Below are 23121 nucleotides of genomic sequence, written 5' to 3'. Positions count from 1 at the left end.
AGACTGTCTTTTAATTTTCACAGTGGGAACTGGGCAATTCTGGATAAAATATAATCGCTGGTTATTTGCACAGGCACTCCTTTTTACTCAAAGTACAATACTTAACGCTCAGTTACAGCCCTTGGCCAGGGTGGTCGGTCCTGGCTGGCCCACCTCGCCGCACCCTCTGCTGTGGTGGTGACCCTTGGCTGAGCCCGCGGGCCCCAGGGACAGCAGGTAAGGCCGTGGCCACATGCAGGCTGCCGGCCTTTAGCAAAACTGATCTGTTTCCTCTGGGATCAGGCCTGCAGATTTCAGCGTGGGCCTGCCTTCAGGATCCAGGGATGAGAAGAGCAGGGATGAGAAGAGCAAGGAAAGCAAAGTTGAAATGCCCAGAGGGCGGGAACAGAAGAGCTGGTCCTCACAGTGCCTTTGCCTCAATAGTGGTTTTCTAGAGAGACTCAGAACAAATTCCCCTTTTCTTGAAGTAGCCTGAGCAAGTTTCCACTCCTCACATGCCAAATATCATAATAAAGGTCACCACAGCTTGTTTTTCATTTTTATACCATGGGTGCTTTATAATTTGGGGGCTTCCATTTGTTTGTACATGTTTGCAGAACTAGAGTGGCATGTATTTGTGATTGATGGAGGCCTTATGAAAAGCAAAAGCAGGCCTTGTAAATGCATGTATAGACTTTCACCTGTGGTTGACAAGAGGACCCCCGGCTCAGTGAGGAGACTGCCCCCCTGGCCAATCTTGACGAGTGTTCCCATTGTTTTTCCTGCCCTGAATCCCTCCCTCCTCCATAATCTTTTTTTTTTTAGATTGAGATATAATTCACATAACATATTTCACAAAACATAAAATTCACCAACCCTGTGGTTTTTAGTATAGTCTGTACTATCCTGTTCCAGAATATTCCCATTATCCCCTAAAGAAATCCTACACCCATTAGCAGTCACTCTCCATTTCCCCTGCCCCCAGGCCCCTGGCAATTAGTAATCTATTTTCCATTTCTGTGGATTTGCCGATCTTGGACGTTTCATAAAAACTGGATCATATGATAGGTGGCCTTTTGTGTCTGGCTTCTTTCACTTATTATAATGTTTTTAAGGTACATTTATGTGGTAGCATGAATCAGCGCTTCATTCCTTTTTATTCCAAATAATATTCCATTTGTGTTGGATCCCGTTTTGTGTATCCACTCATCCTTTGATGGACATTTGGGTTGTTTGCACTCTTTGGCTCTTGTAAATAATGCTGCCATGAACATTCATGTACGAGATTTTGTGTGGATGTATGTTTTTAATTCTCTTGAGTAAATATCCAGGAGTGGAACTCCCAGGTACCTCTGTAAGCTTTTAAGGAACTGCCAGATGTTCCCAGGCTCTTCATCAGCAGTTCTGCTTTAACAGAATTTCAGCATCACTGAGAAGCACCTCTTCCCCAAAATATTCCCCTGGTTTCTGCCATGGAAGAAATTACTTTAATGGAGCTTAGAATTATTCCCTTCATAATAAGCATTAAGGTTCAAAATGCAAAACCATGGAGCAAGGTAACATAGTAACTTAAATTCACACCAAGATGTAAGTCAGGTCTTTTCTCAGAGCAATTTTGATGGAAGGAAAAAAGAAAATGTGTCAGAGCACTGGGGACCTACAAGGGGGAAGGAGGAGGCCACAGAGCCTGAATCTGGGGTGGTGTGCACTTTTAAAGGGACTTTTATCAGTACCATAGTGAATACCAGGCTCCTGTTTTGCTAGAATTAGCATTTATTTCAAATAGCACCTACGGAGCACCGACTTCATGAAAGAACATTCACCTGAACATTTAAGAAGGAATAAGACATATTTCCTGAGGAATTAAAAATCAAGTGTGTTGGACAAGATGGCCTGAGTATCATTGTCTTAGGGCTTTCCTCTGAGATCATGTCCCTTCATTGGTTTGATGCTGAAATGTCATTTCTTTTATTGGAGGGATGGTGATGGCTGATGGAGGCAGCTTCTATTTCTTTAACATCTAATTTGGCAACATACACCTTGGTAGCCCTGTGTTAGTCTAACAACTGTTACTGAAATAGTCTTTGTTTTTTAGATCCCTCGACTCCATCTCAAAATATGAGTTTAGAGGAAAAACAACAGTTATTAAGAGACTAAGATTATTGATCCAACTCGATTCCCACATGTATTAAAATGGATAAAGAAAGCAATGCTGTAGAAGCTAGGATTGACCTAGACAGTGAGGTCTAGGCGGGAAACTGCTTTTTGTGATTCTGCTGGGCCCAGAGTTAAGAAAGTATAACTGAAGCTCTGGTGTCTCATTCCTTCCAAGTCTGGGAGGGAGTCTTGACCTCACACATGAGGCAGCTTGTGCCCATGGCTGTCTGAGAGGATGGAACCAAAGGAATGCCAGATCTTGGCTCTGTGCCGTCTATTTTTGTGGGAAACTATGATCTTACATGCCTTAGTTTACCTCTCTGGACCTCAGCTTCCACACTGGTGACTTAACAGCATGAGTTTATCTAGGGGTCACAGGCACTATTCTGAGGACTTTGGAGATATGCTTATTTAATCCTCTGAGAACCGTATGAGAATGGGACCCATAACTGTCCTCATGAGTTTGCCCAGACTCTCACATGACTGTTGGTGGCAGAGCCGCGATCTGAATCCTAACTGCCTGTTGCCAAGGCTCATACCACTTCTTTTTCAAACATTTATATTTGCATATTCCATGTTAAATTAAGAGTGGTGCTAGATTCTTCTTAAGAAGGAGAAATTCCTAATTCGACACTGAGTAGCACTGTGACGCTCCCTCATGACGTCCCTGCTCAAGAAATACTGGGAAAGGACAATAAAGCACGTATTCACATCAACATTTAAAGATGTCAATGTGGGGATCCCTGGGTGGCTCAGAGGTTTAGCATCTGCCCTCAGCCCAGGCCTGATCCTGGAGTCCGGGGATCGAGTCCTGCATCGGGCTCCCTGCAGGGAGCCTGCTTCTCCCTCTGCCTGTGTCTCTCATGAATAAATAAATAAAATATTTTAAAATAAAAAATAATAAATTCACTTACATTGACATCTTTATTTTTTAAATTTTTTAAAAATTTATTTATTCATGAAAGACACAGAGAGAGGGGCAGAGACATAGGCAAAGGGAGAAGCAGGCTCTCTGCGGGGGAACATGATGCGAGACTCAATCCCAGGACCCTGGGGTCATGTCCTGAGCCGAAGGCAGACACTTAACCACTGAGCCACCCAGGCGTCCCAATGTAAGTGAATTTAATATTATTATGAGCTGTGCTTGAAATTTCCATTGCTAGCATTAACTTAGGATATTCTTTCAATCTCTACAGCACCACTGGGACATTGAAATAACTGAGATGACATGTTCGAGAAAGAGCTAGTGAGAGCCAGAAAGAAAGATGAAGGCCCTTTGGGAAATGGTGCGCCTCCTGAGACCTTCCCAAGGTGCATCTGAGTTCCCCTGGGAAGCTCGCCCCACTCCACATCCAAATCTAAACCTGCCTGGCTCTTGTGGAAGCAAGTATGCGTACCAAACGACACGAGACACGAGAGTAATGACCGTAATAGATTCACAAATGTAAATTACAGGGCATGCTAATTTAAAAAGGGAATATTGATTTCAGGTAAGCCTTGAAGGAATGGTTAAGCATGGCAGGAAATGAGAAATTTTAAATACTTTTCTAGTTTATGAAAATTTTTAAGTAGTAAATAGTTTCTTTCGCATATATGGTGGAGGGCCATTAATGCTTTTGGTGCTCATTTCAGGGTGTATGCAGCAGGTGGGTGCTGTCTCTGTTACACTAGCCTGGTCACACCAAAACCGCTTGCTAGACATACCTGCTGCAGACCAGACGCTTGCGGACCAAATGCTCATGGACCGGGGGGAGGATGAGCCAGGTTTTGCTCATCATCCTAAGGAGGTTAAGTGAATCTTCTTAATATCATCAATCCTCCCTCATCTCAACCCTGAGATCCTCTCCCCTGTTCTGAAGGACCCCCTCTCCACCTACTTCTCAGATGCAGTTATAGGTTTCTCCTCCTCCTGAAACCAACCTCTGAGGCTTGAACTTCTGAACTTCTTTTTCCAGGACCCTCTCCTCTGTATATCCTGCCAGTCTCAATTCTGAACTCCTACAACCAGCCGTCTGCTTCATCTCTTCCCTTGGGTATCCCTGTAGGTGTTTCAAACTTAACTTCTCCAAATCGGAGTTTGATATTGTCCCCTGTCCTCCCCTACACAATATCTCCCAGGGTCCTCCCTCTCAATGAATGGCACTGTGACCTTCTCTGTTGTCCTACTTGATCCCTACTTTCTTCTACCTCTGGTATTCCAATTCACTGCCTAATTCTGCCCCTTTGGGTCCCAGGGCTCACCTCCATGGCTGCCATCTGACCTGGGCCATCCCGCTAGGGCCCTGGTTCCCTTCTTTTAATTCTCCACATGGCAGCCAGGTGACCCTGATAATTTTACTCATTGAGCTGACAGTCATTCACTGCATTTGGAAGAAAATCTAAGGTTCCTGGCAGGACCTTTGGTGCTCAGGAGGGCCTGGCCCCATTGACCTCTCTCTTCTGTTTATGGCCACTCTTCCATTACCCAGCTGGCTTCCTGTCACTGCTGGGGACACATCCAGCACCCCCTCCTCAGGCCCTTGCCCTTGGTTTCTCTCAGTGGCTGTCACAAGACATAGGTGCCTGAACTCCTCTGGATGAGAAAGGACTGGGTGGCCATGCTACCCTCTCCTTGAAATCAGTATTCTCAGTGTAGCTCCACCAGCGGGTTCCAAATATTGGGAATTCCCAGACATGGGAATGCTTATGGAATCTCTTCTGCAGGTATGAATTTTTACAGTTTATAGACTTAAAATGAAAAAGTACTCACTTCTTGCTGCCTCAAGAGATCTATAAAAAAACCTTAAATATAGTTTTTATCATCAAAATAGCAAGCATATCTAGAAGTTCTTGATTAACGTTTTTCTTGGGCCCACTTTATCTGAGAGTTATAGAATGAATTGAAAACAGCAAAAGAAAATAGGAAAATGAGCAATTCAGGGAAAAATCATGAGCCAGCCAAGGCACCAGAGTCCTTTCCTTATTTCATATTTCTCTTCATTACATTTTTTTCATCAAAGCTTTACTTATTATATTAATTACTATCTACTTTTAAGGTTCTGGTCTACTTCTAACATTATAGGATGATAACTTATTACTTTAAGTAAGAGATTGGGTTCAATTGCTGATGTTGATAATATTTAAAATTTAATATGGGGGCCTTGCTCCAAAGTCAAAATATAATAATGAATATCTAAAAACATTCTAATTTATGGATATGCCTATAATTTTATGGAAAGCAAAAAAAAAAATGGAACAGGAAACAATGATCATGCTAAAATGAATAGACCCGCTTCTGGTTCTTCAAAACACTGAATCCTATTGGATTTTTAGTTTTTTGTCTATGAAACACGTGACATTTTAAAAGTTGGTTTCTGTAGTAAGATGTCAAAGCTTTGTTCCTTGCATTCAAGTGACTTCAGTGACCCTGGGAAGGCAGCATAACTGTGGGTGCAAGGGTAGCTTCAGAGAGGTCAGGCCTCGCTCAGAAGCTGACTTACTATTGTGCGCAGTCAATCAGCTGGTACTCGTTGGACCTCTCAAAGCACGCCTTCACGCCTTCATCATCCCAGAGCTTCTTCACATGGTCGAAGAACTCCTAAAATTTGAAAAGAGTTAGAAATAAGAAAGCACATGTTATATAATCTTTTAAAAAGTTAAAAGTATAAAGAAATTGCCAAAAAAAAATTTGCAGGTAGCACATGAGTTGTTTTCCCTGTAGGAGTCGACTTCACAGTAAAACGCACAGGACTTGAGATCAGCAGAATGAAAAATGGATGCACCTGTGTTATCATCGCTGAATTCAATTTGTCAAACACTCTTGTCATTCCAGAAAGTTCTCCCAAATGAAAATTACAAGTCAAAGATAATTTTGTGGCATTCATCAACTATATATACAACTGCTATATTAACAATAATTTTGTTTTTTGAGATTTTATTTATTCATGAGAGACACAGAGAGAGAGAGACAGAGACAGAGACACAGACAGAGGGAGAAACAGGCTCCATGCAGGGAGCCTGATGTGGGACTTGATCCTGGGACTCCAGGATCACGCCCTGGGCTAAAGGCAGGCGCTAAACCACTGAGCCACTCAGGCGCCCTTAACAATAATTTTAAAGCTCTTAGTATGCAATCACCTGCCTAGTGGTACTGCCCCTTCAGCAATGAAAAGCATGCATATTACAATGGTAAGTTCTGTTTTAGCTATTGTCTTTTAAAGTTTCTGTGAGCCATGATTATGAATAGCCATGATTGAGCAGATGGGTTCAATTTGGCCCAGAAGCATTAGGTACATCAGAAAGAAATTTTTAGGGCAGCCCCGGTGGCTCAGCAGTTTAGTGCCACCTTCGGCCCGGGGTGTGATCCTGGAGGCCCAGGATGAAGTCCCATGCTGGGCTCCCTGCATGGAGTCTGCTTGTGTCTCTGCCTCTCTCTCTCTCTCTCTCTCTCTCTCTCTGTCGTCCATGAATAAATAAATAAAATCTTTTTTAAAAAAAGGAAACCTTTAAAATTTCCCTCTTTGGGGTCACTTTTTTTTTTTGACATTTTTTAAAACTACAAGTGACATGTGAACAGTGATTTTTGGTTCCCTCAAACCCATGCCGGTGCAGAGCTCAATTTCATCCATTATGGCAGGCAGCACCCTCCAAACCAAGCCCTTGCCTTCTCTCAAAGTAAGAGCTGCCTTTATGAATTCGTATTTCCAAAATTACCCAAATTAAATTAACAGTGCTATGGAAGCAAATGACAACACATCAGTTGCTAAATATAAAAGAAGTTATGTAAATTTTCAGAAACCTGTTCATTAGAGTATTTCTATCCCTTCCCACATCAATCATCTGCCTGACAGCAGCCTCAGGAAATACCCATTCCCATCTCTGATCTGCACCAAAGGGTCTGGGGCTTCCAACACCTCATGTTCACCATGGCTGCCATGCTCCCTAAGAATCAGCATCAATTTTTTGGAGAAAAAAAAATAAAGGGCTGGTTCTTTTCTTGAAGCTTCACAATTCCATACAAGGGTGGATCTGAGTACTGTGGGGCCCTCTTTGAAAAAAGAAAAATAAAATCATGAGTACACAATTAGGCACAAAGCCTTAGAAGGGACAGTGGGAGCAAGGCGCCCAGAGTGTAGCTTCATGAGGTTCCAACATCCTAGCATCACGGATAATCCTTAAAGGCCCACCATGTCCTGCACCATGTCGGTATGGCTGCCCAAGTCACCCATTGTCACCAACAAATCCAAATTACCACAGCTGACAGTGAAGGAAACTCTCGATATGAGGGAGAGTAGCTGAACCTCCCAGTTTTTGTCCTGCTAGATTTATGGTTCCTTTTTTTTTCTTTAGATTTATGGTTCCTTCTGGAATCTCCCATTGCTGCTCTTGTCACTCCAGTATGAGAGTTTTTATAGGCTTCCTTAAAATTTTTTTTCTCTTAAGAGCCATATGAAGACACACACACACACACACACACACACACACCCCAAATAAGAAATACTATTTTCTACTGTCAAGATGGTCTTGAAAGACAGTGATAACCTCTGTGTCACGGTGATATTTGGAGTCGAGCCCCATCTCTCTCCCTTCCTGCAAACCCTCAGTGTAGTAGTTTCTTGCATAAAGTTCCTTCCTGTCTTTATCAGGTGTCAGAGTCATTTTTTTCCTTCAGCAGTGTGAGCTGAAGCCTCTGAGACAGAATTAGAGAGGAGGGCTTGCTTGCATCAAGAGCCAAGATGCATGATTCCGGGGTCTGTGTTGATAGCCATAGTAAAACAGGAATCGTGGGCACTGTGTTTTTAAAGCAGATGCTTTGGCCAACACCAAAGGAGCACACAAGCAGCAACAATCTCTGCTTCGGCTTTGTGGCTGGTGAACAAAGATGGTGGGACCTAGTTAGGTCCCCAGGACTCCCCATGTTTACTTTTTAAGGGGTTCTAAACACCTCATGGAAAACTTCAGAGCTGCCACTGCTGGTGCTTCTGCCTTTTATTAGGGAAAATTTCAAACTTACAAAAGTAGAGAGAATTCCCCAGGCCACTCATTACTCAGCTCCACGTTTATCAACACACAGCCAATTCTCTCTCTCCGCCTCTCTCTTTTTTTTAATAACTCATGCCTTTCCCCACATTTATTATTTTGTGGCAAATCTCTTATATCATTTTATTTCATCGTTATTTCTAAAAGATAAAGGCTCTTAAAAATCACAGCCCCCATACCACCATCTCAACAAGAAAAATAACAACAAATAAAGAAATGATTCTGTAAAATCATCAACTATTCAGTTAGTCAATGCAGCCTCTGCAGCTGTACTTAACCAGTTGTCCAGACCAGCCTAGAATTCTCAGGCATTTGGTAAATCAACTGGGAGATAAAGATGAGGAGTAATTTTGGTATGCCTCCATTAGCAACTAAGATGAATAATATTAAATAAAACTAATTTCAGTGTAGTGTGTGTGTGTGTGTGTGTGCCTGAAAAAAAAGGGTGATTTACAGAGAAATGTAACTTGCTTTTGAAAAGTGAGATATGTAGAAATTGACAGTATGAAAAGAAAATGACATTTCTTAGTTTTTTTTCTGTATTACTGAACAAGAATTGCCCTCTGATCTTAATGTATTTAGCAAATGAAATACGTAAACATTTCATTTGTTACTCTTATTTAAAGGGCTTTGACATAGGGAGCACTGGGGTGGCTCAGTGCCTTTGGCTCAGACAGATCATGACCCTGGGGTCCTGGGATTGGCCAGATTTGGGCTCCCTGCCCCAGTCAGACTCCCATCCTGCCCCACGGGGAATCTGCTTCTCCCTTCCCCAAGCCTGCCTGGCACTTTGCCTACCTGTGCACCTGTGCACACACTCCCTCTCTCTCTCTCTCTGTCATATAAATAAATAAAATCTAAAAAAGAGAGAAAAAAATAAAGAGTTTTGGCATAGCATAACCTATAAATTTACCAAGTAACTGAGCTGTACAGTTATTACACATTGTGTATTAACTCAAATTAAAAAATAATAATAAAAAGAGAGTTTGAGTTATGTTGTAGAAAGTAAAAATTATAATATCAAATTTAAACTTACTTTTAAAAAGGCAAGGCTTTAACATATTTGTAGGATCATTCTGATTCAATCAAAATTTAAATTAAAATAATAAATGAATGCAACTATCTAACTCCTCCTTTCGTGTTACATTTCCTCTGCCATCTACATCTCCCTTTCCACATGAAGTACAAAGCTAACCTGGGATTCTCAGATGCATAAGTTTTTTCTTTTTCTTTTAAATTCCTCAAAACTGCTCTACAATGGAAATCATACAATAGGAAATGTTAAGAATACAATATCCCTGCTGATACAACTTTTCAGTTATATTTTTCATTTTTTGAAAGGCTTTATTTATTAATTTGAAAGGGAGAGCAAGAGAGAGCTTGAGGAGGAGGGAAGAGCAAGGGAGAAGGAGAAGCAGGCTCCCCGCTGAGCAGGGAGCCTGATGTGGGGCTCAATCCAGAACCCTGAGGTCAAGACCTGAGCTGAAGGCAGACGCTTAACCCACTGATCCACCCAGGTGCCCCTTTTCACTTTTGAAATAAGAACGAAAAGCGTATTTCTTGTCTCCTGAAGGGAATGTTGGGCAGTGGTTTGGAGCCAACGCTCTTGATATACACGCAGGTCTTGGGAAGAACTGCTTTCACACGTGGTGCAGGTGGAAATTCTCACTAGGTTGAGTGTAAAAACATTCTTCCTCATGCTCATTACCCGATATTCCTCCTAAGGTGGCTTATGGAAAATACCTAAAATTTTAGTATCAGGAATACTTTTTTTTTTTTTTGCATTTCTTAAGCAACTGCTTTTTATATTTTATTGTTATTTTTTAATCTTTGGAGCCCTGTGGCTCTTCTACTCTTCTACTGTTTTTATTCACATCACTGAGTTGACTGCAGGCAAGCTGACAGGTCCCGTTTTGGAGTCAGTTCTCCTGTGTGTGTAGGGCATGGCCTACACTCTGGATGCTAATTTTACTTCTGGTTCCATATAACTTACCTTCTGTTCCTAATCTCGTTCTCCTGTATTTTCAGTTATTTTATTACTTTGTATTATAACTTTGTGAGCAGCAATAAATCCTTTTTGGAATAAACTGAAGCATAAATAAATGTTTGATAGAACTTTTTTTTGTTAAAGATTTTATTTATTTACTCATGAGAGACACACAGAGAGACAGGCAGAGACACAGGCAGAGGGAGAAGCAGGCTCTACACAGGGAGCCCAATGGTGGGACTCGATCCCAGGACCCTGGGATCACACCCTGAGCCAAAGGCAGATGCTCAACCACTGAGCCATCCAGATGCCCCACTGACGGAACTCTTTATGGGAACGTCGTGGATAACGTCCACCACCACAATCAAATGCACCTTAGAAACAGATAGTTTCAGGTCAGAAGGCATTTATTTACATGGCATTTTCTAAAGCTCAAGTCTAGGTCTGAACATTTAAAATACACACACTCAATTTTATCCCTCGGGTAACAGAATGAATCGAATAGGTTTTTGTCATTTGTTTTTTCAAATATCTGGTGGATATTGAGTCTGTGTGGAAATTGTCATGCCATCTTGTGATTCCTAATCTCTGTCCATCCTTGAATCTGATTTCATACAGAATGTCTAAAATTCTATTTAGAAACAACTTTCAGAAACTATATCAAAAACAAAACAAAACAAAACTCGTGTCTGTGTGTGTCTCTCATAAATAAATAAAATCTTAAAAAAAAAAAACTCCAAACATTAAAATCATTAGCTGCCAACCTCACCCATGTCTTCCCTATGACCACCCCAGTCTACAATCTCAAGTAACCACATATAAGAAGAGGTCACACCTAGCATTTACTGGGTGCCTTGTGTGTTCCAGGCAGTGTCTTAAGGGCCTTATGTACAAGGTCTCATCTGAGACAACCCTGCCTTGTAGGCGATTCAATTCCCACTTGACTGATGACGAGTATGATTAAAGATACTTTATAGTTGCTCAAGCTCTCCTGGCTAGGACATGGTCAAACCTGGCTTCCAGAGCATGCTCTGAGGCCGCTACCTGCCTCCTCCTCTGCTGAATGGCTGGCTGCTTCCTGAGCCTGGGAGGCCAGGGAAGACAAAGGCAAATTTACAATATACCCCACACTCGTCTATTTTTTCTCCTTTAGGACAGCCCACTTGGACTATTCTTAGAATCTTTTTTTTTTTTTTTTTTTTTTTTTTTTACAGTTTATTTATTCATGAGAGACACAGAGAGAGGCAGAGACACAGGCAGAGAACCCATTGTGGGACTCGATACCCAGACCAAGATCATGCTCTGAGCTAAAGGCAGACATTCAACTGTTGAGCCCCCAGGCGTCCCTCTAAGAATCATTTTTAACAGCTTTTGAGGTATACTATATATACCATAAAATTCACCCATTTATTCATACAGTCGTGCCACCGCCAACACATCTGAGTTTTAGAATACCTCCAGTATCTCCTTACCCTTCTTTGAAGCCACGCCCGGCCCCCATCCTGGTCTCAGACACAGTTATCTAACTTCTGTCCTTACAGTTTTGCCTTTTCCAGAAATTTCATATAAATGAAATCACCTTGTCTTTTGCGTGTCTTTTTTGAAATAGCGTGAATTTTTGAGATTCATCCATTTCATTATGTATATTAGCAGTCTGTTCTTTAAAAATTGCTGAGTTCTACTCTGTTTATGAATATACCATGTTTTGTTTATTCATTCACCAGTTGATGGACATTTGGGTTACTTCCAGTTCTTAACTGTCATGAAAACTGCTGTTGGGAATATCTGTGTACGAGACTGGGTTGATTCCACCCAGGAGAGGAATTGCTGGATTATATGGTTTGACTTTTTTTTTTTAAGATTTTATTTATTTATTCATGACAGACACACAGAGAAAGAGAGAGAGAGAGAGAGAGAGAGAGACAGAGGCAGAGACATAGGCAGAGGGAGAAGCAGGATCCATGCAGGGACCCCAGGATCACACTCCGGGTGGAAGGCAGCGCTAAACCACTGGACCACTGGGGATGCCCTATATGGTTTAACTTTAAAAAAACCTGCTGCACTGTTTTCCAAAGTGGCTATTCCCTTTTACATTGTCAAGAGATCACTGTCTAGGGGTTCTTGTTGCACCACATCTTCTTCAATACTTTGTTTATCAGTTATTTTAATTTGAATTACTCTGGTAGATGTGTAGTGGCATCTAATTATCATTTCAGTTTGCATTTACCTAATGACCAATGATTTTGAACATCTTTCGATGTGATTGTTGGCTACTTGCATATCTTCTTTTTAAGTCTGCTCAAATATTTTGCCCATTTTTAAAAAATTGGGTTGTATGTCTTGTTACTATTATTTCTTTTATGAGAATAAGACATTTAAAAAATTATCTGGATTTAAGTCCTTTGTCAGTTACAGGTTTTGCAAATATTTTCTCTCAAACTGCAGCTTGCATTTTAATTTTCGTGAGCATCCTTTTTTTTTTTTTTAAAAAAAAAGATTTTATTTATTGATTTGAGAGAGACACAGAGAGAGTGAGAGAGCAAGCACGAGTCGGGGGAGGGGCAGGGAAAAAGAGAGAGAAGCAGACACCCCGCTGAACAGAGAGCCAGCCCCAGGCCACTCGGGTCCCAGGATCCTGAGATTGGGACCTGTGCTGAAGGCAGATGCTTAACCCATTCAGCCACACAGGTACCCCCTGAGTGATAATTATGCAAAGTTTTAAATTTTGCTGATGTCCAATTAATCAATTTTATCTTTTTAGCATTTCATCTTTTTGACATTTATGCCTTTTTTGTGTTCTAAGAAATCTTGGCTTATCCCAAAGTAAAAAAAAAATTCCCCCAAGTTTTCTTCTGAAAGTCTTACAGTTATGGCTTTTACATTTAGGTCTATGATTCATTTAAGTTCCTTTTTGAGTATGGTGTGAGGAAAGGGTCATGTTTCACTTTTTTCCATATGGATAACCAGCTTCTCCAGCCTATTTACTGCAAAGACTACCCTACCCCACCAAATTACCAAATTACCTTGGTACCTTTGTTGAGTTGTGTTCCACTGATCTATAGGTCTACTCTTCTTCTTCTTCTTTTTTTTTTTTTTTAGGTCTACTCTTCTGTCAACAACACACAATTTGATTTCTGTGGCCTTGTAGTAAGTCTTAAATTTAGTAAGTCTTAAAATTAGGGTTAAGTCCTCCAACTTGGCTTTTCTTTTTCGATGTCATTTTGGCTGTTTTGGGTTTTTCTGCATTTCCACATACATTTTAGAATTAGCTTGTCAATTCCTATAAAAAAGCCTGTTGGTATTTTGATTGAGACTGCATTGAATTTATAGCTCACTGAAGGGAGAGGTGCCATTCTAACAATAATGAGTGTTCTAATCCATGAACATGGTGTGTTTATCTACGTCTCATTTAAATGCTCTCAATAACATTTTGTAGTTTACTGTGTATATATCTTTCATATCATTTGTTAATTTTTTTCCTCTGTAGATTTCTTGGGTATTATTGTAAATGTACAGGTCTTTAAAATTTCGTTTTTGGATTTTTGTCATTGCTAGTACATAGGAATACAGTTGATGTCTGTACTTGATCTTGTATCCTGCAACCTTGTTACTTTCACCTGTTAGTTCTAGAAACTTTAAAGTGTGGCTGTGGACAGAAACTGCCACATTGCTCTGGCCTCTCCCTCTCTCTCTTCCTAAAGCATGACCCACAAGGCCTGGGGCAGAATCAGAATTCTGTGGTTTCAAGTACAGAGCACTGAGCCAAGGGGACTCACTGCCCTCTGTGGCCAGCTTTCATGGCTTCTGCTGCTTTTAAACACTTAAAAAGATTTTAAAAAAAAAATTATTCATTAGAGGCACAGAGAGAGAGAGGCAGAGACACAGGCAGAGGGAGAAGCAGGCTCCATGCAGGGAGCCCGATGTGGGACTCGATCCCAGCTCTCTAGGATCACGCCCTGAGCTGAAGGCAGGTGCTCAACCGCTGAGGCACCCAGGTGTCTCAACACTTTTTTTTTCCAAATAAAAAGCTATACTAAGATTTGTCTAGTGCTCCTATCTTTTATTTCCAAATTATAATGTCATAAAACAACTGTGGTCAGTATAGTTTTAGTTACTCAGGTCCATGAACCATAACAGAGAATTAAATAAATCGACCTTATAGTGATGAGAACATGATTTTCCTCAAGTATTTTTCTTCCATAATCTCTTTCTTAATTTTTTAGCTTTTGCTTTTCCCTTCACAATACTCCCACTCTTATGCCTAAGAATCTCTCTGTAAAATCTTAATTCTCTGAGAAAATTGTGCATTTGGAGAATACCTAGGAGACTCACCAGAGAAACTTATTTGTGTGGGAGCAGAAATAAAATAATTAGGTATTTTCATTAGGGATAAGAGACTCAAAGAATCACGACTTTAGTCCTTGCTTCCAGACAATTCTCTATCAAGTTTTCTGACAAAAGTTCTTCTTGGAACATCAGGCATGAATTACATAACACTTTAAGGTATTATTCTTGGTCTTCTTAGTCAGTCGGAATCCTTTCTGTTTCATGTGCTGAGAGGCAAAATGAAGTGAGGAACCCTCCTTTTTGAGAAGAACTTAGATTTGAAGGAAATATCTTTAAAAGTGCACTTGCTATATTCCTACTGGCAACAATTATAGAATTAGATACACATTTCTTTGGGAAAATTTTAGTGTAAAACATACCAAAGGTGTCTGATGAGGGATCAGAAAATATTTATAGCTTGAGCACAGATTTTTATATTTGAGTGCCTGGGTTCAAATCATAGTGACGAGACTCAGTTTCTTCCTCTGCACCACAGGGACATGACAGTCTTCTGGGCAGGGGCTGGCCAGGACAGATCAGTATCTGGAGAACAGGTGGAGGCAGGGGGGTGAGGAGGTACATGTGTGAGGGGTGAGGGCAGGAAGGAGACAAAGAAAGAGTGGCTGGCCAAACCAGAAGTGGGATGGGGCGACATGCGGGGGGCGAGTCCTGACTCAGGACAGTCAGGAAGTCAAGGGTGTAATGACCAACAGGGTGAAGTGCTGCGAGCGTTGAGCGTCCAGGAGAGTCCTTTGGCTTTGGGCACAGGAAGGTACCCAGAAAGTGTTGCTGGAATTTTGGTAAAAATGTGGCAAACCCTGCAGGATTTCAATAGCCAATAGAGAAACACATGGTGAAGAAACAGAAGTCACGGGTAGGCTCTGAAACTGAGTTCTAGAGACATCTACAGCTCACTTGATGTTGGGTGTGGAAAAGAGAGGGCACATGATTTCGGAGAGTCAGGAGAGGGATGAGCTCCGATGATCAGCAAAAGGCAGGTAACCTATCATGTGGCTGTGCAGGGAACCAACAATGTGGGCAGCCCTTAACTTCCCACCAAGTGCGTCTGATTCCTGGACTTGCCCTAGGGCTTCAGAACCTTCAGGAAAGTCCCCCCGCAACGTGGCTTGTCTAGATTCATGCACCTAACAGCTGGGGAGGGAGTGAGGCTGGCTGAGTAGATCTGTGGCAGATTACTAGAAGGGAGGGAAGGAAAGGGGGCAGAATAATTCTAGAAGAACATGTGCTCCGACATGGAAAACCGGCCTGCGTGGCTGGGTGTTGTGAACTGGGCATCTGAGCAGGGAGAGGGTGCAACGACCTCCCGGGGCCACCTGCTGTCCTCTGCAGCGGCAACAGGGTGCAGCCAGGAGCCAGGACCCTGGCACTAGCTGACGCCGTCCTTGGTGGGAAAGAACAAAATCACACAGTTTTGCTCCATGAAACGTGGGGCCCCACAGCTCTGCGGCACCAAACGCCCAAGAGCCTTCTTAGCAAACAGCCTCCAGAACATTCGCCACCTCGCACTACATCAGAGGCATGAGGTGACTCAAATCTCTGTGTAGACACAAAAGAAAGGATTTCCAAGGCAACCCGCTCACTAGGCCCTTTGCGATTTTGCAGCGGCTGCAAATTGGACAACAAACGACTGATATAAAAGGGAAAGAAAACGGTCCCAAACCCCCAACAGCCTCCAATTCTATACTCGTGCACATGTGCAAGACCATCTTTCCGAGTTCTTCCAGTTTGGGGACTCTCTGATTTTAAGTTTTGTATTTTCCCTCTTTATTTTGTAAGCAGCAGTTTCATTGCATTAAGAAGCCTATACCATACAATTCATCCCTTTAAAGTTGTACAATTCAATGATTTTCAATGGTTTTCCAAGTATATTCACCGAGTTGTGCAGCCATCTCCACAATCACTTTTGGAACGTGACCCCTCCAAAGACGTCCCCTACTCTCAGCAGTCACCCCCCAGCCGCCTCCCTCTCAGCCTCTGGCAACCACCAATCTATTTCTGTCTCCTTGGATTTGCCTATCCTGGACACTTCATATAAGTGGAATCATATAAGATGTAACCTTTTGTGTCTGGCTTTTTTCACTCGGCATGATGTTTTCAGGTGCATTCGTGTCATAACGTGACTCGGTGCTCCTTTCTTTTTCATTGCCAAATAATATTCCACTGTGTGCTGGATCATGTGTTGTGTATCCACTCATTATTTGGCAGACATTTGGTTTGTTTGCACTCTTTGGCTCTTGTGAGTAATGCTGCCACAAATATCCGTATACGAGTTTTTGTGTGGAGCTGTGTTAATTCTCCTGGGCACATACCTAGGAATGGGCCTCCTTTCTTTCTGGAGGGAAACGTCTGATACCATTTACTAGTATACCAAGAGTTACTAGTTGGATTTCTGATTCCACATGTTTGTTTAATTCTTCTCAGCATCTCATAACCTGACTAAAAACTCACTTATGTGTCCTCATGGACGCAGACAGTGTGGCAGATATTACAAAATGGTCGATCTTGTCCAGCTTTTGTTTTTTTATTTTTATTTTTTATTTTTATTTTTTTTGTCCAGCTTTTTTTTTTTTAATTTTTTATTTATTTATGACAGTCACACACACAGAGAGAGAGGCAGAGACACAGGCAGAGGGAGAGGGAGAAGCAGGCTCCATGCACCGGGAGCCCGACGTGGGATTCGATCCCGAGTCTCCAGGATCATGCCCTGGGCCAAAGGCAGGCGCCAAACCGCTGCGCCACCCAGGGATCCCTTGTCCAGCTTTTGAATGTAGTTCAGGTTTAAATTTGAACACAGACAGACCTGGCATTCTTGAATTCCTGACAACTGCAAAACAGTAGGAAGCCTCGAAGATGACCAAGGGCCCAGCTCCTCCTGCCGGGCCAGACCCACCCATCTGCACTTGTGCTCCAGGGTCATGCAGTCATCTCCTGAGCTCACATGGGGCCATGCTGTGTGGAAATGGGAGGCAGCATGGAAGAGGCAGGGTCGGTCCTTTTCCTTTGGAGCTTATAGTGACCAAGTGAGTGTCTGGAAGAAGAGGTGTCTGGGGCAGGGGGAGGGATTATTCCTCCCACACCCTCCACACATGGACTCACTCAAATAATAGAGTTCATTCATGAACTCAGCAGATACCTGGAGAGCCTGGGATGGGTAAGATTTGTGAGAGCAAGAACAAACAAAGTTAAAAAAAAAAAAAAAGAAAAGAAAAAAAGCGCCCGGTGGGCATGAAAGGGGGATTTCTTGTGCTGGTGAGGATTAAGCTCATGACCTCCCTGCTGTTGGATTCGGTGGTGGGTTCTTGGTCTCGTCTTCCCTGGCCTATCAGAAGCAGCACCTAACACAGCTGACCACTGCCTCTGCACTCCGGGCCTCCAAGACGCCTCCCTTTCTCTTGACTTCCCTCCTATCCCGTGATCACTCTTGCTTGGTGTTCTTTGCCCGGTTCCTTCTCCCTTCCCAGCTTCCTAGCACTGGACAGGCTCATGGATCCTCTTGGGTCTTCTTCTCTGTGTAAGCTCACTTACTTGGCAATTTCTTCCATCTTGTGGCTTCAATACCATGAATGTACTAGTGAGTCTCACACTGACGTCTCCAGCTGGGACCTCTCCTCTGAGTTCTACACTCGCACATCCACCGCCTGCCTGATATCAACACTTGAATTCTGACAGGCAACTGCAACTCAGGAAGCCCAGATGGGGAGGCCTAATTTCCCCCTACAATGTGCTCTACTTGAAGTCTTCCTCAATCAATGGCAATGCCACAATCCACTTGCTCAGTCCAGAACCCCTGGCGTCATTCTTGACCCCCCGACCTCATCTCCTTGGCTGTACCCTCATAATACACCCAGATTCCTATCACGTCTTAGACCTGCACTGCTGCATTCTTAGTGGAAGGTGTCATCCAGGACTGGGAGATATTGCCACAGAATCCCAACTGGCCTGTTTTCACCCTTTCTTTTTCTTTCTCTCTCTCTCTTTTTTAAAGATTTTACTTATTTGACAGAGAGAGCACAAGCGGCAGAGGGAGAGGGAGAAGGAGAAGCAGGCCCCCTGCAGAGCAGGGAGCCCAAGGTGGGACTCCATCCCTGGACCCTGGAATCATGACCTGAGCTGAAGGCAGATGCTCAACTAACTGAGCCACCCAGGCGCCCCTGTTTTCACCCTTTATAACCACAATCTATTCAACTCTGGAGCCATGGATTATTTGAGAACATAAGTCAGATCACATTTCAACTGGGTTCAAAACAATCCCATGCTAACAACTCAGTGTCCACAGATGGATGAACAAAATGTGGTACAGGCATACAATGGAATTATTCAGGCTTAAAACAGAAGGAAATCCTGCAGTATGTCACAACATGGCTGAACCCTGGGGGAATTATGCTCGGTGAAACAAGCCAGACACAGAAGGACAAATGGTGTACGAGTCCACTTCTGCAAAGCCCCTGGGGTAGTGAAATTCATGGAGAAGAAAGTAGAATAATGGCTGCCAGCAGGTGGGGTGAGGGGAATGAGGAGTCACTGTGTAATGGGGACAGAACTTCAGTTTGGGAAGATGACAAAGCTCTGGTATGGATGGCAGCGACGGTCGGACAACAGTGTGAATGTACTTAATGCAACAGAAACCGTACCCTTAAAAATGGCTAACATGGTAAATTCTATGTTTTGTAGATTTTACCACAATAAAAGAAGCGTTTATGAAGAAAACCAAACCAAATCAAACCAACTCAGTGCTTCCCACCTCAGAGTAAAATCCGAAGTCCCCACATTGTCTGACTCCCTTTCTGACCTCACGTCCCTGACCCTCTTCTCCAGACACGCAGGCCCGGCTGCCCCTGGGGGAGGCCCGGCACGCTGCCTCCTCAGGCCTCTGCCCCAACACCATGGGGTCCTAACAACACGGTATAAAACAGCTGCTCTGCCCCGCAGCGTCCTGTGTGCTCGCCTACTCAGTGGCTGTGGTTTTGTCTGCCCCACCAGAGTGTCAGCTCCATGAGGGTCCCCTCTCCTGTCTCTGCTGTCTCCACAGCACCTGGAGTTGTGCAGAACTCCATGGCTATTTTTGGAATCTGTGAATGGCTGGGAAGTCACTGGGGGTTTGGATCAAGAGAACTCCAGAGCTCTGCTTGACGAATGTGAATCCAGGCATGACAGGGATGTTGATCACAGTGATAAGCCACTATCTACAGCAAGATAAGGTGACTTGCCAAGGGGGAGAGGAGTGAGAAAGCAGGGAAGGATGACAAGGACAGGACCTCAGAAATCCCCTAGATTTGGAGGATTAGAGGCCTGGAGGAAGAGGAGCGCCAGGAGAAGAAACTAAATGTACAGAAAAAATGAAAACCAAGACGTACACGTGGGGGCAAGGCTGCTAGCAAAGGGGAAATTCAACTGGATTATCAAGGTAGAAGTGAAAAACTATGCATAACAGGGAGGTAGAAAGATGGCTTCCTTCCAATCGGCTGAGTTATTCCAATAAGAACTGAAAACAATTTCCAAGGAATCCCACAAACAGAATGGTTCTAGTTCTTACTCCTCAATGGACCTTTTAGGGCCAAAAGATAAAATGAGTGAGCAGCAACAGGATTTTAGGAGGAAGTACAAAAGAAAGATGGTTTTCATTTTATCAGGTTTTTTTTCCTACCTTGACTCTATCAAGAAAATGAGATTTTTCTTGGCAAATGGAATAAATTAAGGCATCTGACAGATTATAGGAAGAAGAAATATTTTTGAAATAATTTTTATCCTAAATCCACCTTTCTTCCCACCACAAGAAAAATGTCCCTCAACTTTCAGGGAAATAGGTAACCAAGTTCATATTTGAGAAAGCTTTGAAAAAATAAAAAAAAATAAACACTATATAAGATGGCTAAGCATCACACCGATCACTGCTGCACCTGTTCTAAGGACCAGCCTGGCATCGCTCCTTGTGAGTAACTCTGAATTGATGGGAACCTGGTTTGTGTCTACAAGTGGGTTTTGTAATTTGACGTTTACAGGCCTGTATGTCCTGAATACATTACAGAGAATTCATGTAACTGATAGCGTAGTGACGCACTGCACGCCAAAGAGCTTCCTTTTCTATGAGGATAGAGAGCTGAGCCTCCCACCCAGCAGCCCTGCCTCACCGCAGCACACCCAGCAAGTCCAAGGCTGCCCAGCCCTTTCCTGGCCCAGCTGTGATGTCAGGTTGTTGTTAGTACAGTCCACTGTTTGCCCTGAGGGTTCTAGCCCCTCCCCCAACCCCCTCCCCTAGCTCCCCCCCCTCCCTGGCCCTGGCCTTGTAATTTGTCAAGGTCAAGTTCTACCCAGGCCTGTGGCTTGAGGGACACTCTATTGAGGCAGTTGCCTTTCTCCTTCCTTTGGCTTCTGCCAGGATTTACGTCTCTTCTTACTAAATGTTGTTTCTGCATGGCAGTGAATTGCCCCCTGCCACTTACACACCTCCCTAGAACGTCCAGCAAGAGCCCTTTATTCCATACTTGTAAAATTCCTAATTATGACCAGCAATGTTCATGGATAACAAACAACCAATGTGTATAGTTATTCCCTCCATTTATACAACTCCATACAGCTGGTCACACAACCCTCACATAATTCCTAAATACTGGGCCTCACCACAAGGGTTGGTAAGACCCTTGCTGTTTGCCATTTTATACATCCATCCTTCCATCCATCCATTTATTCATCTGTCCAACCATCCATCTATCTAGCCATCTACCTATTATCTGTCTATATTGTATGTTTGCGTTTGAAACAAATATATGGAGATAAGGGTATATATAAATATGTAGTTGTCGTTTTTAAAAAAGATTTTATTTATTTACTTAGAGTGAGCAGGGGGAAGGGCAAAGGAGAGGGAGAGAGAATCTCAAGCAGACTCCCAGCTGAACACACAGCCGGACGTGGGGCTTGATCTCATTACCGGAGCCAAAATCAAAGAGTCACACACTTAACCAACTGAGCCACCCGGGTGCTCCTATAGTTGTCATTTTTAAGGTTGTTGGTCCACAGGGGGAAAATCAGAACATGGGATATTAGATTCAACTTACAAAATAAAACCAACAATAATAATAATAATGCAGTAATGGCACTTTGGTTTCATGGCCTGTGAACAGGAGAGAGAGAGGTGAGAAAAGGAAAGGAAGGGGACCAAGGAAACAGACACATATTGGGGACAGAAAGCACGAAGTGAAGAGGAGGGGAGGATGGGGAGAGGACGAGAGGTAACGAGAAAGACTTGGGGACTGGAAGAAAGGGGTTCACACACCTGGCAGCATGGAGACAGTAGGACATTTTGTAAATCATGTCATTTTCAGACGTTGCTACTAAAACTTTCAAGCCAGTTCTTAAAAAAGCCACAAGCAGGGCAGCCCCGGGTGGCCCAGCGGTTTAGCGCCCGGCCTTCAGCCCGGGGCGTAATCCTGGAGTCCTGGGATCGAGTCCCATGTCAGGCTTCCTCTATGGAGCCTGCTTCTCCCTCTGCCTCTCCCTCTCTCTCTCTCTCTCTGTCATAAATAAATAAAATCTTAAAAAAAAAAAAAAAGCCACAAGCAAAAGTTGTGCTTAGGGTGGGTCAGTTGTGACAAACAGAAGGCCACAGCTGGCCTGGGCTAGAGGGTGACCTGATTATGTCACTGTGTTACTGTAGGAGACCAGTGAAACAGCCTCACTGTGGAAATTTTGGGACATTTGTGTTTAAGACAGGGCAATTAAAAGATGTCACAAGACATTTGAAAAGGATGCTGTAACACCTGTCCTAAGAAGACAGCAAAGCACTCAGAGCACTCCTGTGCCAGAGAGAGAACTCTCCCAAAAGCACAGTCTCAGAGGTACTGGTTGTCTCTGTGCCTGGGGAAACAGGCTTGGGAGCTCAGGGCTCATTAGTTCGAGGTGTAATTTCTAAAGATGTTGTTAGAGAGGGTATATTCATTTAAAATCTGTGAAGCTGCTGAAGTGCTTTGAACTAATGATTTGGCACCCATATGTGATTCTAAACGTTCCATTTTATGATATAAACACTGTTAGTTAATTCCATGAAGATGTCTAACAACAAATATATCAACGTTATAGTCAAAAGATATAATTCTGAATGTGACAGATGTCAGCAAATCATTATTTGTATGCATGTTGTAAATACAAACACGATTCATACATCTGAGGGAACTGGATCAGTGTTTGCCTTTTCTTGTAAAGACAGCAGAAGACTGGGGAAGACTTAAATACTAACTATTTTAAAGGCACTAAGAATAAAGAGAATTAGCTATGTAAGGGAAGCTTCCGTTGAGGTCCAATCCATCTGGTTCTGTGTTTTGCCATCACGAAGCTGAACTTCCCTATAGTTGCAAAATGAGAAGTCTCCTGTCATCAACCCCTAAGAACCCAAAGGTTCCACAGTATCTCTCACGTAATGCTAACCCAAGGGCAGGAGTATCACAAGTGTGTTGTACATGTCTGCTGCCAAAGACTGGACATGCTCGTTATATATCTGCCGTGGGAAAGTATTTGCTAGAATACGTTTCTTGTAGAAAATCTAATTTACCCATTGAGGTTACAATGTCTACACCAGCATTGTGTAATTAGTTCGCTAACTCTTCTCTCTCCAACTCCCTGTAATGGCATTAGTTCATGGC

The 23121-nt window shown here is 42.9% G+C and overlaps 1 protein-coding gene across 9 annotated transcripts in view; it reads right to left on the bottom strand.

The window, feature by feature from the left end:
• Window positions 1-23121, bottom strand: part of GNAL (G protein subunit alpha L) — a 143682-nt gene that overhangs the window by 37563 nt on the left and 82998 nt on the right. For all 9 annotated transcript variants that reach the window (XM_038543886.1, XM_038543888.1, XM_038543887.1 and 6 more), the window contains one exon: window positions 5616-5713. In XM_038543886.1, the coding sequence (XP_038399814.1) occupies window positions 5616-5713 (98 nt within the window). The remainder of the gene's footprint in view (window positions 1-5615; window positions 5714-23121) is intronic.

This window comes from Canis lupus, chromosome 7, assembly GCF_011100685.1.
Source record: "Canis lupus familiaris isolate Mischka breed German Shepherd chromosome 7, alternate assembly UU_Cfam_GSD_1.0, whole genome shotgun sequence".
NCBI classification, from domain to species: Eukaryota; Metazoa; Chordata; class Mammalia; order Carnivora; family Canidae; genus Canis; species Canis lupus.
This window is presented reverse-complemented; position numbering and strand designations above follow the sequence as displayed.